This window comes from Antechinus flavipes, chromosome 2 (assembly GCF_016432865.1).
Source record: "Antechinus flavipes isolate AdamAnt ecotype Samford, QLD, Australia chromosome 2, AdamAnt_v2, whole genome shotgun sequence".
In the NCBI taxonomy this organism is placed as follows: Eukaryota; Metazoa; Chordata; class Mammalia; order Dasyuromorphia; family Dasyuridae; genus Antechinus; species Antechinus flavipes.
Window position 1 is genome coordinate 396,427,117 of NC_067399.1, and position 17,212 is coordinate 396,444,328.

At 32.3% G+C, this 17,212-nt stretch overlaps 1 protein-coding gene across 4 annotated transcripts in view; it reads left to right on the forward strand.

Annotated features, from left to right (window-relative positions):
- Positions 1-17,212, forward strand: part of RBM27 (RNA binding motif protein 27) — a 65,882-nt gene that overhangs the window by 34,334 nt on the left and 14,336 nt on the right. For 2 of the 4 annotated variants that reach the window (XM_051978653.1, XM_051978654.1), the window contains exons 9-19: positions 325-489; positions 2,370-2,519; positions 4,122-4,266; positions 6,130-6,283; positions 7,365-7,673; positions 7,782-7,925; positions 11,528-11,647; positions 13,495-13,569; positions 13,960-14,124; positions 16,311-16,415; positions 16,576-16,767. In XM_051978653.1, coding sequence (XP_051834613.1) covers positions 325-489; positions 2,370-2,519; positions 4,122-4,266; positions 6,130-6,283; positions 7,365-7,673; positions 7,782-7,925; positions 11,528-11,647; positions 13,495-13,569; positions 13,960-14,124; positions 16,311-16,415; positions 16,576-16,767 — 1,724 coding nt within the window. The remainder of the gene's footprint in view (positions 1-324; positions 490-2,369; positions 2,520-4,121; positions 4,267-6,129; positions 6,284-7,364; positions 7,674-7,781; positions 7,926-11,527; positions 11,648-13,494; positions 13,570-13,959; positions 14,125-16,310; positions 16,416-16,575; positions 16,768-17,212) is intronic. The other 2 variants (XM_051978655.1, XM_051978656.1) reach the window with 1 other exon arrangement.

Below are 17,212 nucleotides of genomic sequence, written 5' to 3' on the forward strand. Positions count from 1 at the left end.
ATTTGTGATTACTTACCTTTGGATGCCGCATCATGTGACTATTCCTAAACTCTCATTTTTTAATGGAGGAACCCTCCAAAATGAAGACTGAGGAAGAGGGTCTGGTTAAAGTTATACCACCCACGTCTCACTCTGTCCCCATGCACAGTGATGGATCTTTACCAATTTGCATGCTTTTTCTTAAGATAGATCATCTCAATTACATCGTTCTCATCGGCCAGTCCTTAGTTCTCTTGGCTCAAAGTCTCAAAGAGACTACCTCTGCCAAAAAGAAACTCTTTACAACTTTCAATCCCAGTTGCCCTCCTATTCTTTCCTCTGTAGGACAGCCCATGTACTCTCGTGACCATGGTGCTGCTGCATCTGAGCGACTTCAGTTGGGGACACCGCCTCCTCTTTTGGCAGCTCGTTTGGTGCCACCTCGAAACCTCATGGGATCCTCCATTGGGTACCAAACCTCAGTTTCCAGTCCCACCCCTCTGGTCCCAGGTAAGCTTTGCTACAGATGGCGAGCTGAGTGGTTGAGCCTTTATACCTTAAATTGGCCAGCCATACTGGAACGTGCCACCCTCAACTACTGCTTCAAGTTCCTACTGTCACTGGACCACTTAGGCAACTTTATTTTCTCTTCTTCTGCCTTTGGAGTTTATCCCAAGTGGCAGGTAGATGATTAGGCCTCCTGGACCTGTGCATCTTTCATCTCCAGTGTTATCTTTATTTACCTGCAGTACTTAGGTAACAGATCCAGTGGTAGTTCTGAGCTAGTTTTTGCTTAGGCTGATGTAAACATAACAGTCTACTTTGTAATTAATACCATATTATAAGGGGGGAGGAATGTGTCAATCTTTCTGTCTTTAAAAGGAAAGAAAAACTGTTTCTGGGTTCTCCTTCATACATAAGGAAGATGTCCCCCTTTCCCCTGTACTACTAGTTATCTATAATAGTCTATAGTAATCTATAATATCTGTAGTAGTCCTGGGAAGCTTTTTCCTCTTATTGAAATCAGTGTTCACAGTTGCATTGACAGTTTGAGTAGTTTGTGGGATTTTAAAGCTTTCTCCCTTTATTATTAGATCTTAGTTTATTATAACTTTCTGAATAAGTAGCTTTTTTTGAACTATATTTTGAATTTAGCTAATCTCAGGTTTTTAGAATTGTAGATGTTCTAAGGACTAATGGAACAAAACATTTGTTTATGTAGTTTCTTTAAAACAATTCATGAACTCTAGTGGATTGTTGAGGATATTAAGTGTCAATTGAGAATTTGTTACTGTAAGTTTATAATACTGAAATATATAAATATTTCTGCCTTTTAATGCTTTAAAAAACTTTTGATAGAAGAAGAAAAATTGTTCAGTTCAAATACTTATGAAATACCTCTGATGCATAAAACTGTGGGAATACAAAAACAAAAAAGGAAGCAATACTTGACTTTAAGAATCTTATTATTTCTAAAAGTGAAATAGTTCAAGATGCCACTCTGACCAAATAATGGTCCCATGATAGAACATATTTAATAAATAAAATATAACATGTTTGGTTTTATTTTCAGCATTAAATTTAAATATTAAATAAATTATACCTTTCGTGTCAGTTATTTTAAAAAATAAGGATAACCAAACACAATAAGCAGAATCAGTTTAAGTAGTAAACCTTTAAATTGTGGTCAAACACTATAATGGCATTTGAAGTTCTCATCCCCCAAATTTTCCTCTAAATACTTACTGACTATAAACTTATAAACTTTAGAATTAGGAAATTGTTTTATTGGGAAAATATAATTACAATTTAGGAGTGCCTTGAACAATTCATGGTAAAAAATGAAAAGTGTTTTGTTTTTTAAAGGCATATTTTTGATGCCCTCATCGTTTGTTGTTAAATAAAAAGTTCTTTACCTTGAAAAATGGGTGCTTTTTTTCCAGTAAGACGAGGGGTGAAACAAAGTTGCCTACTATTACCATTACTACTCAGTATTGTATTAGAAGTGTTAGTTATTAATAATAAGAGAAGAAAAAGAAATTGAAGGAATTAGGGTGTTTTAATACTCAATTACAGATGAGTAGTTTGGGAATAAGTTGATGAAAGAAAGGATATATGTTATTTAAAAATTTGACCCTATAGAAAAATCAAAAGAAGAGGCTTATTAGGATATTGAAGTAACCTATTCTTCTTAGGAAAAGTGTACTCAGTGTGATTTTAAATTGTATTTTTCCATGACCTGTATTTTTTCTTATGCTTCTTACAAGTAGAAAGACTCTTTAAAAGAAAGAAAAAGATGAGTCCATGTTGAACATTTTTAAAAATTTGTTTTGTTTATTTTATGGAAATCAGAATGTCTTAACATTCTCTCATTTTTTATTTCCCAATAGATACGTATGAGCCAGATGGCTATAACCCCGAAGCTCCTAGTATTACTAGTACTGGTAGATCTCAATATCGACAATTCTTTTCAAGAACACAAACACAGCGCCCCAATCTGATTGGCCTAACATCTGGTGATATGGATGCAAATCCAAGAGGTTAGAAAATTTTGCAAGAATGCTTTAAAAGTTATTTTTGAGACCATTCATATTGAAACATTGAATATATTAGCATGTCCGTTTTTGTATCAAATTTAGAAAGCTAAGTTCTGAGTGATTGTTTAAAATTTAAATTTTAAATTCTGATGATCTTTTTTAAAGGTTCTTTGTAACTACATGGTATAAATGATTTTGAATAATTACCCTCATTTAAGAAAGAATTTTGATAAAAGTTGAAAAAAGGCAAAGCAGCATAGTTGATAGAACTGACATTGAAGCCAGGAGGCCATTCAGATGATAAGCTATGTGATACTAGTCAAAGAACTTAACTTTTCAGTTCTTTTGGTTGTTTTCTAAGAAGAAAAGAAGTCAGCTTGCATTGGTAAAAGGAGTTTCCTCATTTAGGATTTGCTACAACAATGAAATCACAGATGCAATCCCTATTTTATATCCTTATTGTTGATTAAATTGATTTAATTAATTATGTTATTTTTATCAAAGGAAAACTTAAGAGTAGGAGTTGACCAACTACAGTCTTTAGGTCAGATCTGTCCATTTTTGTAATGGACTTAGGCTTTTACATTTTTAAGCAATGAAGTATATTCTTACCTCCCAGGTATCAGATTTGATCTTTGGACTACATAATTGCTGACCTCTGATTTAGGTGTTTTCATTTTATAACTAAATTTTAATCCACAAATTAAAATTTAATTCACAACCATTTAGATAATACTTGCTTCTTAACTTTATATTCAAGTTATCTTTGCTACTCTCTAATCAAATCTCTCTTTCAAAGAATTGAGAATTTACACTCGGGGAAAAAAAGGCTCAAATCTGATCATTATGTTTATATTTTATGTGTTTAAATTGGCTTTCTGTGTTGGATAATTGTGATAGATTTGTATGTATTTGGTGCAGAATTTATAGTGCTTAAACTTACCTTATTTTCAATGTAATATAGTAGAGTGATGCTTATGTTTAAGGTCACAAACTGCTATTGGAAGAAATTCAACCAATACAGTTTACTAAGGGTTTCATGGTGGGGACCTTTTGCCATTGGAGTACATCTCTTATTTTCAGTTGCCCTACCTTTTGTGTTTTTGACCTCCCATTTTTCTTTTCTTTATGTTGCCCACAAACCTAGGTACCCACTACTTTTGGAAGTATAAGTAGAGGATCGATACGGATGATTTTTTTGTTTTTTTTATTTTGTCTCTACATAACTTATTATAAAATTAGCTTCCCTCAGTAGTATAACCTAACTATCATATAAAACTTTAGCCATGTTGGGAAAGTGTTTCTTTTCTATATAATAACTTTTATACTTAGATATTTTTCTAAAAATAGGTTGCAAGAGTAGGGTGTGTGTGTGTGTGTGTGTGTGTGTGTGTGTGTGTGCGCCAAAATCATAATTATCTCTATATCTCTCTCTCTCTCTCATTATATATATTGTTTCTTTTATCCTAGAAAAAAAGTCTTTCTTGTATGCTGTTTATACTTTGAATTTTGACTCTGAATATTTTGATACCTATATATTTATTTATTTGATATATATCTATGTATAGTATAATGACAATAATATTGTGAATTTTTTTCCTATAGCTGCTAATATTGTCATCCAAACAGAACCACCAGTTCCTGTATCAATTAATAGCAACATAACCAGAGTAGTGCTTGAACCGGATAGCAGAAAAAGAGCTATGAGTGGTTTGGAAGGACCACTCACAAAGAAGCCTTGGATGGGAAAGTAAGACAATCATTTATTAATCAATAAATTCTAATAGATGTTTTCCAATGTCAGGTATCCTCTGCATTAAAAGGAATAATCATGCCTTAAAGAAGTATTTTTCACATTATTGCACAATATTTTGCTGGCTTAGGAGCCATCTCTTGGGGTTCCATAAGACAGAATGGGAATGAAAGTTGTATAATTTGCTTATATTCTTTTCATATTCCCCAAGTCCTAGAGATTATTAGAACATGAACAGAAATAGAGAAAGATGCCACAATCTGACAAAATTTTAATACCACTATTATAAAATACTTGTGTGCTTGAATATTAAAATAGCAGAAATGCTAAATTACTTGTTGCTTATCCATAGTTCTTTTTAATATCTAGATTCTAGCAGTTCGGCTTTTATTTTTCAAATGGTCCTTATACATCATAATTTACTTCTTCATTTTCCCAACTACAAAATGCTCCATCCCTATTGATAGGAGTTATTTTGGGAATTTGGACTGAAGGAAAAATTCATACATTATCTACTTTAGGGCTTTTAAAAATTTTTCCACTTGCAACCTCTTTTTGCCCAAGAAATTTTTATGTGATCCCATCTCAAATCTGCCATGGTGTTTCTGGCAGTGTTCATCCATAGTAGTACAGAGTGCATATGTTGTGTGTTTAGAACTAAAGCTGCAGTGAAGTTATGCAATGCAATATTGGCAAATGCTTACTAGAAATACCTTGAATTCATTATGTTTTTGATTTTTTAATTAATTTTTTGTTAATTGTGCTTAGAAACCTTTTACTGGCACCAAATTTTTTGCAACTCCCACTTAACACCATATGGGATCACAGCACAGTGTAAGAAACTTTAATCTACATTGTACAATGCAACAGCAAGATTATATGATGATCAATTCTGATGAATGTGGCTTTTCTCAATAATGAGACGATTCAGGCCAGTTCTAATGATTTTGTTTTGATAAGAGCCATCTCCACCCAGAGAGAAGACTGTAGGAACTGAATGTGGATCACAACATAGCATTTTCACTTCTTTTGTTGTTGTTTACTTGCATTTTATTTTCTTTCTCATTTTTCTTCTTTTTAGATCAGGTTTTTCTTGTGTAGCAAGATAATTGTATAAATATGTATACATATATTCGATTTACATGTATTTTTTACCATATTTAACATATATTGGGTTACTTGCCATTTAGGGAAGGGGGTGGGAGGAGGGGAAAAATTGGAACACAAAGTTTTGCAAGGGTCTTTATTGAAAAATTATACTTGTCAATATAAAGTTATTATTAAATAAAATAAAATAAAATATCAAAAAAAAAGAAATGCTTTTTGACTTGACAATAATCAGTAATCATATATGCAAATATCGTTTTCAACAGAGATAATGAAAAGGTTTTTCTACACATATATAAATGATATATACATCTATATAATAAATGTAATATATGTACACATAAAAAGAAAAGAAAAATTATACTTGTATATGTTTTGAAAATAAAAGGCTTCAATAAAAAGAAAAAAGAAACTTTGATCTAGTCCAAACCCTTCATCATGCAGATGAGAAAACAGTCACAAAGAAATTTTTCTTGACAAAGGTCACATATATAGTAAGCAGCAAAACCTAGATTTGAACTTCAATCTTCTACCTTTAAATCTTAGATTCTTTTACTATACCATGCTGCTTTTGGTAAATTGTTTAGTTTCTTTAAAAAAAAAAAAAAAGTGTATATTACCATTATATACCAAATGATGTTCTTAGCTTATTTGCATTAGATACTTATGCACTGTTGTCTGTTAGGTGGTTATAATGTTACTATTTAAGAGAACTATTTGATAGTTAATATTCGTTAATTTTTTTCTTTTCAGGCAAGGGAATAACAATCAGAGTAAACAAGGATTCCTAAGAAAGAATCAATATACAAACACCAAATTAGAAGTCAGGAAAATTCCCCAGGAACTCAATAATATTACAAAGCTGAATGAGCATTTCAGCAAATTTGGAACCATTGTCAATATTCAGGTAAAACCAAAATCTGAGGGGCGGAGGGGTGTGGGAGATGGGGGTCATGTGAAATGTGTTTATTTATCATATTGGTGTGATATCTTTACAGCAAAGGTAAGAGTATAATTTTTGTCCTTCCATTTTGGCAAAGTGGTATGTTTTTTGCTTGAGTTTTGCTATCTCTCAAGGGCATGGGGGATTCTTAGCGACATGTTTGCATAGTGCATGGTTAACACTGATAAGAGAAGTCTGCATAGACCTGACAATAATGATAGGTTCACAGTTTTGTTTGGTGCTAGAGATTTCCCCCACCCCCTTTCCAGCTTTTGTCAAGCGGATATATAATTAATGATGATATTTTTGAGTCATTTGTCCAAAATTATTATGTTCTCTGGGCAAGTGACTTTTTGCCAAGCTGCTTTAGCTTTTCAATCTAGCTTTCAATCTCAATTGTAGAAATTTTAAGCATTTTTTAAAATATCTCATCCCTTTCTGCTGATCAGGATATATGGATATACTGAGTAATTACGTCAAGAACCACTATCTTTGGCTTTGCTTTTTGGTTTAACTAATTCTTTTCATCAAATAGAATACAGTATTTGAATATAGTCTTGGTATTAGCCAAGATCAGATTGTAGATTGAATATTTTCTTAGTTGCTTACTATTTTGAGTTTGAGTTTTTGATTGACTGTCATGCTAAATTTGAAGGTGACATAAAGGTCAGAAAGACTTAGGCTTTTTAAAGTATTGGTAATGTGATACAGGTATAATTTTCTTCTCCAGGAAAACTATAAGAGAATTGGTATGCTCAATATTTGGGGATTTTGTATTTTAAAAAAGTAATTAAAAAAATTTTTTTGGAATCAGTAATACTTTTGTTGGCATCAGTAATTATTTAAACAACATGTCATTGACAAATAAGAAAAGCCTTTTGAATGTGTGTTAAACTGAATACCCTATTTTATTTTTTAAAGATAACGGGTCTATTAAAAAAGATAGTAGATGCTTGTTACCACATACTCACTTTTCATAAAACTACTTAAGTGCTATGTGGATTTGTTTCTCCCCAGTAAGTTTTTAAATTTTTGCCCCATGTAGGTTGCTTTTAAGGGTGATCCTGAGGCAGCTCTCATTCAATATCTCACTAATGATGAGGCCAGAAAAGCCATATCTAGCACAGAAGCTGTTCTAAATAATCGATTTATAAGAGTTCTGTGGCACCGGGAAAATAATGAGCAATCACCATTACCACCACCAACACAGCAGCTGCTTCTCCAGCAGCAGCAGCAGCAGACAACTCTCTCTCATCTGTCCCAACAACATCATCATCTCCAGCAACATCTCCATCAACAGCAAGCACTTGTAGCTCAGTCTCCACCCTCCACAATGCATGGGAGTATTCAGAAGGTAGGAATGTGCATTATAACATGTGATAATAAAAATGCAAGAAATGTTTTTTCATAGAAATGAACATGTTTATGTGTATTTTAAAATATGTTTTATGTATGATTACAGATGATGAACAAACCACAAACACCAGGTGTATATGTTCTCAACAAAGTTCCTGTTAAACATCGCCTTGGGCAAGCAAGTGGAAACCAGAGTGATACAGTACACTTATTGAATCAGTCTGGTGGTACCACAGGAGATGATTGTCAGGTGTGTTTTCCCTGAATCCCTGTGTTATTCATAGTAATACATAATTCAGCAAACATTCAGTAAGTATCTACTATGCAAGACACTATTTTTAGGTGTTAGGGTTATGAAAATAAAGGTAAAACACTTCCTGCCTTCTAGAAATTAGTGTTCACTTTATAGAATAATAATAAGTGAGATTATAAATCAATCGATTACATGTTTTTTGTTGCCTCATGCCCAAAATGCCAGAAAGCTTTTTTTAAAAAAAAATTAATAGGTATTCATTTTCTCTAACTTCCCTCCTTCCACAAAAAACAGTTCTGTGAAACTATGCATAGGCAAGCAAAATAAATATCCATTTTGGCCTATGTCTCATTCTTCATCTCAAGTCTATTATCTCAGGAGGTGGGTAGCATACATTTATTTTATCAATCCTCTATAATCATGTTTGATCATTAAGTTGGTCATAATTCTTTTATAAAAAAGAATTTTTAGGTCCATGTTCTCTTTCTTCCATATTCCTCTTTCTCCTGGCCCTTCTAGTTCCCCTTAAATTGAGAAAACTAAGAAAAAAGCAAAATAAATGCATGCATTAACCAGATCCACAAAAAAGGCTTCATCCAACTCCCACAAAAGCCTCCATCTGTACTCTGGTCCTTGACCTCTTTATTTGGATATAAGTAGCATGTTTCATCTTGAGGACTTTGAAGTTATAATTGGCCATTGTGTCGATCAGAGTTTCTAATCCTTTCAGTTGTTTGTCTTTACAAAATTGTTGTATAAATTGATCTACTGGTTCTGCTCACTTTATTTTGTATTATTTCAACAAATCTTCCCAGGTTTCTTAGAAACCATACCCTTCATCATTTCTTATAGCACAATAATAGTCCATCACATTTATAAAATGTAACTTGTTCCATCAGTCTCCAATTGATGGGCTTAAATTCTTGGCCACCACAAAAACAGCTGCTATAAATATGTTTCTTCATATGGGTACTTTCTTCTATTCTTTGATCTCTATGGAGTATAGACCTAATCTTTGGTATCAAGTCAGAGAGAATGCAATTTAATAACTTTTAGGACACAGTTTCAATTTGCTTTCCAAAATTAGTAGACTAATTCACATTTTCACCAACAATGCATTAATATACCTTTTTTCCCTTAGCCCCTCCTACATTTATGATTTCTTTGTCAACTTTGCCAATCTCCATATGACTTAGAATATCACAATTGATTTTCTCTAATTATTATTGATAATAGGGCATTTTTGTACAAATAGGTCCTTTTCCTTTTTGTTTTTTGTCTCTTTTGGATACAGACCTAGTTGTGGTATTGTCAGATCAAAAGGTGTGCATGATTTGTAGGCCTTTGGGCATAGTTACCAGTTATTTTACATAATGGTTGAATCATTTCACAACTCCACCAACAGTACATTAGTGTCTCTTTTTTTTCACATCCCCTCCAACTTTTGTCACTTTTCTTTTCTGTCTTGTTAGCTAGTCTGATAAGTATTAGGTACTACCTCAGATTGTTTTAGCTTATGTTAATCAGTAGTGATTTAGAACATTTTCTCATAAAGGTTATAGACAGCTTTAATGATTTCATTTGAAAACTGATTTGATCATTCATAAATTGGTGAAAAACTCTTATTCCCATAAATTTGACTTATTTTTCTATATGTTTGAGAGATGAGGCTTTTATTAAAGAAATTTGCTTCATAATTTTTTTCACAGCTATGATAGCTGTTTCCCTCTATCCTGTTTCACCCGTATTTATTCTTTCTCTATCTTTTCACCTTAATCCTCCTCAAAAGTATTTTGCTTCTGACATTTCCTCCCTCAATCTGTCCTCCCTCTTATGAGCAACCTCACTCTATCTTCTTTTATCTTCTTTTCCTTTGTTTTCCTATATGATAAGATAGATTTCTATGCCCAATTGAATGTGTATTACTCCCTTTTTGAACCACTTTTGATTCAAACATTTTCTGCCATCTTCTCTCTATTGTACAAGCAGCTCTTTTGTGTTTCTTTTAAGATAGTAATCCCATCACAGTCAACTCATACTTCTGTCTTTTGCCTACACATACACTCCTAACTACCCTAATAATAAGAAAGTTCTTATGAGTTACAAGTATCTTCCCATGTAGGAATGTAAATAATTTAAACTTATTAAGTCTCTTAAGTCCCTTTTCTGTTTACCTTTTTGTGCTTCTCTTCAGTCTTATATTTGATAGTCAAATTTTCTATTCAACTCTGATCTTTTAATCAGGAGTGCTTGAAAGTCCTCAATTTCATTGAGTGTTCCATTTTTCCTCCTGGTAGTGGTGGGTATGTGATTCTTGGTTGCAATTCTACTTTCTTTGCTCTCTGGATTATCATATTTCAGTCTTTTAAGGTAGATGCAGCGAAATCTTGGGCTACCCTGCCTGTGGCTCCACAATACTTGAATTGTTTCTTTCTGGCTATCGGCAATATTTTTCCTCATTTGGCTGTAATATTCCTGGGAGTTTTCAGTTTAAAATCTCTTTCAGGAGGTGATTGGTCAATAGATTCTTTCAATTTCTATATTATCCTCTGTAGAATATCCAGGCAACTTTCCTTGATAATTTCTTGAAATATGATATTTAGACTTTTTATTTTTATCATGTATTCAAGAAAGTCCAATAATTTTAAAATTACCTCTCCTGGTTCTATTTTTTTTTTCCAGTGAGATTTTTCACATTGTCTTAATTATTTCTAGGATGTCTCATAGAGACATTTTTTATGTCCCAAAGACATAAAAAAGAAAGGGCAAAAGAATCTATTTGTATAAAAATATTTATATATATATGGTGGCTAAAAATAGGAAATTGAAGGAATGTTCATCACTTGGGGAATGGCTAAACAAGCTGTGGCATATGATTGTAATGGAATATTATTGTTATAGGAGAAATCATAAGCAGGATGACTTTAGGAAAACCTGGAAAAATTTACATAAACTGATGGTTAGTGAAGTGAACAGAACCAGGGCATTGCACACAGTGACAACAACATTATTGTTCCATAAAGAATTGTAAATGACTTAGCCATTCTTAGCAATATGGTGATCTAAAGACAATCTCAAAGGACTAATGATGAAGTATGTTATCTGACTCCAGAGAAAGAACTGATTTTATTTGAATACAGATTAAAGCTTGTTGCTTTTCCCTTTTTTCCTTTTATTTGAGTCTTATACAAAGTGATTAATATGGAAATGTTTTACATAATTGAACATGTATAATCTATATTTTGCTTACTATCTTTGGGAAAGAAGGGAGAGAAAGGGAAGAACAGAATTTGAAATTCAAATTTTTAAATATAAATTTTTTTATAATTCTAAAGAGAAAAGAAATAAAAATTTTTTATTTTAATTAACAAAGATTTTACTGTATTTTTGCTTTCATTCCACTTTAGGAATTTTTACAAACTTGGTTTAAATAACTTTTAGGTAGAAAACCAGTGTTCAGTGAAAGGTTGGGATGGGGAGAGAATGTGTTTTGAGATTGTTTAGATTTTAAATTGATTGAGATTGTTAAATTTTAAAGTGTTATGATTTTTTATGAAAATAGTTGCACGGTTTCATGCAACTCTGTTCTTATATTTTAGACATTTTCATCACCAGGCCATGCAAAAATGGTGTACAGCTCCACAAACTTAAAGACAACTCCAAAACTTGGCTCAATATCTAAATCCCATGATGTCCAAGAAGTTCTTAAAAAGAAACAGGTGACAATTTTAATTGACATTTTGGAATTTTTTTTTAACAATCATCTTTGGACTGCTTGCCATCTAGGGGAGGGGGTGGAGGGAGGGAGGGAAAAAAAATCGGAACAGAAACGAGTGTCAATATAAAGTAATTATTAAATAAAAATTAAAAAAAAAAAACCAATCATCTTTGTATGGGGAGGGGTTCCTTTAATGTTGCAGTGTCACTATTAAATTTGATTATTTTTTTAAATATTAAAATTAGCAAATCCTGATCTCAGGATTCAAGAAATAGTCATTTTTTTATTCTTAATAATTAAAGGAATTTTTTTCACTCCCCTTTTATATATTAAATAATAAGCCCTTGGAAAAAGAAAAAATTAAAAAGATATAAAACAGAATCCTTATTTCTTCCCTCAAGCAGCTTTATAGGTTTTTTTTATTTTATTTTTTTTTCAGTTTTGTGGGGGTTTTGCTTTGTTTTGTTTTGTTTACATTGCAAGTTATTTCCCAGTCTGGCCTATTCGCACCTTGAATCCTCCATATAACAAAGGAAAACAGTTAAGTAAATCTGCCTGACATAGTAGTGGATCTGTAGTATTCTGTACCCAAAGTTCCCAGCACAGCTTACCTGGAGCAGGAAAACTTTTAATTACCATTTATTGTTCCCTGACCAAGATAGGTCATTATATTTAATCTGAGTTCATTTGCCTTTTAGTGTTGTTTTCATTTACATTTACATGCACATTATCCTATACATTGATATGCTGTTGGAAGATTCTTATATTAACAATGGATAACACATTTATCAAAGTTATATATCTTCCAATCTAAGATCTGTAATGCTGAGTCTTAATGAGTAGGGGACAGAGAGAGAGAGAGAATTAAGTTTGGATTCTATTTATCACTATTTTGTCCTTGTCTGGTTTAATAAGGTTAGAGAAAGAAAACAGGGCAGTAGTGTTTTATATGAATTGAGATTTGTATAACAGTTTTTATTGTTTCAGTCAAGGTTTTTTCCCCACTAACAGCCCCTTTTTGCCTAAGAAATTTTTGTGTGACCCCAGGAATATAGATATATAAAATAGTTATGCAAATTTACTGATAATAAATCATACATTTATTTTTAAATAATTCTTTGGCATACATATAATTTTGCTTTTATTAAAGATAAAGGCAGATTCGCATATTAATGAAAAGAATATGCTTGTTTATTTTTACATAAAGAATTAGATTTTGGAGGAATATTTGATACTGCAGGAAGCAGAGTATTCAGAAACTTTAGTGTTGTCAAATGTTTCGTAAAACCCACCGTTTAAGAAGCTTTATTTCATAGTCCTGTTTGTTTTTATTTTACACAGTATCTTTCTGATTTAAATAAACCTCTTTTTTTACTAAAGGTAATATTTAAGTGCATTAGGATTAAATGAAGGCAAATCACTACATATTTTGGCAAGCATATATGGCATATGTCTTGAGAGCCTCTTGTCACTGATATTTCTGAATTATAGGAACATTATATATTTTGGAAAAATTTTGTGTCAAAAATGATCACTTGGCTTATTCATGAGTAGATGTGATCCTGATGTATCTATAACAAAGTCAAATTATTAAAAGTGAATATATTACATTCACGTAAGACAATTAAATATTGTTAGTCACTTTCATAAAATAAATGCATTTTTACTTAGTAACTACATTGAATAGATTTGGTTTTAGAATTATTTTTAAATAATTTGAAAACTTTACAATAGAATTTTTTTCTGATGGAAAAACCTTTCTCAGGTAACGATTGTTTAGAAAAATGATTCCATTACATTTCAGTAGCAAATGCTGTCACTAAATTTAGCTTCCCTTTATTTATGTAGGAGGCAATGAAGCTACAGCAAGATATGAGGAAAAAGAGACAAGAAGTACTAGAGAAGCAAATAGAATGTCAAAAGGTAAGAAATTCATGTTGCGCATCTATTATATTATTATACATGAACACACATAGGTTTTCAAAAAAAAAAAATGCTGTTGTATTTTGTTTTTGTATCACCTTTATTTCCAAATGTGTCTCTTCCCTGTTCTACCCTGATGAGCCAGAATAAAAAAGAAAGGGGGAGAAAAAAGGCAGTTCAGTATAGCTAACCAACACACCTATCAGAGAATGGTAGTGTAGGTAGTATTCTACATCCAAAACCTCCTCACCTTTGTAAGGAAGAGAAGGAGGAGGGTGCATATTGTGTTATTATAAGTGTCCATTCTAGAAAACCTGTTTAATTTTTCAGCACTTAGCTTATATTGGTTTTGTTAAGTTACAAACATTGAACATGTATTTGATTATGTAGATGCTAATATCAAAATTGGAGAAAAATAAGAACATGAAACCAGAAGAAAGAGCAAACATAATGAAGACCTTGAAAGAGCTAGGAGAAAAAATCTCACAATTGAAAGATGAATTAAAAACATCGTCTGCAGCTTCTACACAGTCCAAACTGAAGTCAAAGACAGAGGTATCTGTATTTGAATTTATGAATGTTGATTTTGTCTTTATATCCTGCTTTGATGAATGACTCCCAGTTGCCCACATTTACAATGTCTTGTGTCAGGAATAGCAAAGGAGGCTAGTATCACTGGATTGCAGAGTACTTGAAGGGGAGTAAAAAAGACTAGAAAGTAGGACAGGGCCAGGTTATGAAGGACTTTAAAAATAAACAGAGGATTTCATATTTGATCCTGAAGGTAATAGGAAGCCATTGGAATTTATTGAATGGGAATGAAGAAGGAGAAGGGACAGGGACAGGATGACATAGTCAGACATGTACTTTAGAAAGATCAATTTGACAAGGGAGGATAATAGAAGGCATTTATGCCTGACTTGAGCAGGGAGACTAACCAGACAGGTATTATTGTAATTGTTCAGGCATGAAGTAATGAAGGCCAACATTAATCTGGTAATAGTGTCAGAGGAGAGAAAGGGCCATGTGAGAGATGTTAAAATTGACAGACTTTGGCAATTGTGATGACAATTAAGTTGTGAGCCTGAGTGACTGTGAAGATGATGGTACTCCCAAAAGTAATAGGGAGGAGGTTAGTATTTGGGGAAAAGATAATGAAACCTAAAGTTTGAAATAGACAGTAGGTAGTGGGAAATGTGAGATTACATGTGAGGCAAGAGATTGAGACTATATTATCTGAAAGTCATCTACTTAAAGAGATGATCATTGGGAGTTGATGAAATTGCCGAGTGAAATAGAAAAAGAGGAAAAGAAAAGAGGGCCCAGGATAGAGCCCTGTGGGGCATCCATAGTTAGTGGGCATGACTTGGATAAAGATTCTTTAAAGAAGACTGAGAAGTAGTCAAATAGGTAGGTGGAGAACCAGGAGAAAGCAGTGTCACAAAAATCTAAAAAGAAGTAAGTGTCAAGGGGAAGATGATAATTAACAGTGTTAAAGACTACAAAGAAATCAAAGAATCAGAGTATTAAAAAGATCATTAGATTTAGCAATTAATAAATGATAACTTTGAAGAGAGCAATTTCAATTTAATGATGAGGTCAGAAATTAGTCCTTTATCTTGTTGATGATATAACCCTGAGCACTCCCTTATAATTTTCAAAAGATAATACTAGATTTAATATGATATAATATTTAAAGGATAATCAGGATTTATGGACCTGCTCATTCTGGACTTGGAGAGATTTTGTCATTTATATCTATTTTCCTTATTTTAAAATATTTAATAATATATCACAACTGTGTAGATGCATTGGAGGATATGATTGCAATAAGGTGTAAGGTGTCAAGCATGAAAATTTAGAATTTCGTGTGTGTGTGTGTGTGTGTGTGTGTGTACACACATTGATATAAGATTTATTACATTCATGATTATTTATCTAAAAGGCAAATAAAATATTAATTTTATTGGAATTTAATTTAATTTAAAGAGTAAAAACAATAACAGAATTGACAGCTATAAGGGAACATAGTATATAAATTTACCCTTAATAAGCCCTATGTTGGGAATTGTGTAAGGTTCAGGATATCATATTTTAAGAAAGCTATAGGTAAGCTGGACCGTGCTCAGAAGAAGTTATGGTGAAGGAATGGAAAATAATTCCATCAAAGCCTTAAGGAAAGGAACTTGGAATAGTTAGCCAAATAAGGAGAATATTTAAAGATGTGAAAGCTATGTCAACTATTTGATAAGTTGTCATGTAACCAAGATTAGACTTGTTTGAGTTTGCTCTAGAGAACTTCATAGAGCCAAGATTGATGGATAGGACTAGTAAAGAGACAAATTTAGACTTACTATAAGGGAAAAATCCCACTTACTTTCAATAATGTCTATCCAACTTTGAACCAGATATCTGAGATCCTGTCCATTTTTGAAGCATTCTATAATTATTTTCTAATTTGAATTATTTCTTCACTCCAGAGCTTTTGACTATTATCTAATTGGTATTACTGGTTGTTTTATTATTATATGCATATTATGTATGTATTATATACACATATTTACAACTTATATCACAACAATTTTATATATAGTATTTATCAACACTCTTGAAGTCAGTGCATTACACCTTTTAAAAACTTTACTAGTTTATATACCCTTCATAAAATAGACATATTCATAATTTTTAGGAATAAAATATGAATAAAATTTTTAAAAATTGTGTTTGTTAATTTTTTAAAGGCACAGAAAGAGTTGCTAGATGCAGAACTAGACTTCCACAAGAGACTATCTTCTGGTGAAGACACAACAGAATTACGGAAAAAGCTGAATCAGTTACAGGTTGAGGTGAGATTAAGGAAAAGTTAACTTTTCTACCAAGATAATGTCTCATTGTACTTTTTTTTGTTATGCCATCCGTCTCTGATAATGGATCCTTGTTTAGAGACTGTATTGTAGCTTCATCTCTTTGTTCTTGTTTAGGCTTCATCTCTTTGTTCTTGTTTAGGCTGCTCGTTTGGGTATTTTGCCTGTGGGTCGTGGAAAGACCATGTCTTCTCAAAGCAGAGGAAGAGGCCGAGGCCGTGGAGCAAGGGGAAGGGGCTCATTAAATCACATGGTGGTGGATCATCGCCCCCGAGCTATAACAGTTGTGGGCTTTTTTGAGGAGGAGAAAGATGAATTACTTCAGCATTTCTCAGTAAGTTTTTAAAGTATGATCAAAATATGAAGACAATTATGAAAGGTTGGAAACAAATTTCTCCTTTCAGTTCTACTTCATTGCATTTTTTATATATATGTTAGGGCTTTACATTTGGAAAAGTAGTTGTAAAATCATCAATATGATCATATCCATTAGTTTGTGTTAAAGATCGTAAAAGAATATTTGTCCTTTTATAATTCCATAATGTTAACACATAAATGTGTTTGTTGTGGCTTTTTTTTCCCCCAAGACTGTATTATATTTATTACATGGGCTCTCAGTTAGTTAATTTTTAAAAGGGAAATAATCTCCAAGAAAAGCCAAAATCATAGAATAATTTGATTAAGGTAGTAGAATTTAGGCTCTAGGTTCTGTTATGGTATACATACGCCAGTATTTGCTTTTCAACTGTTGTACAATTATTAATGGGCAATGCTACTAA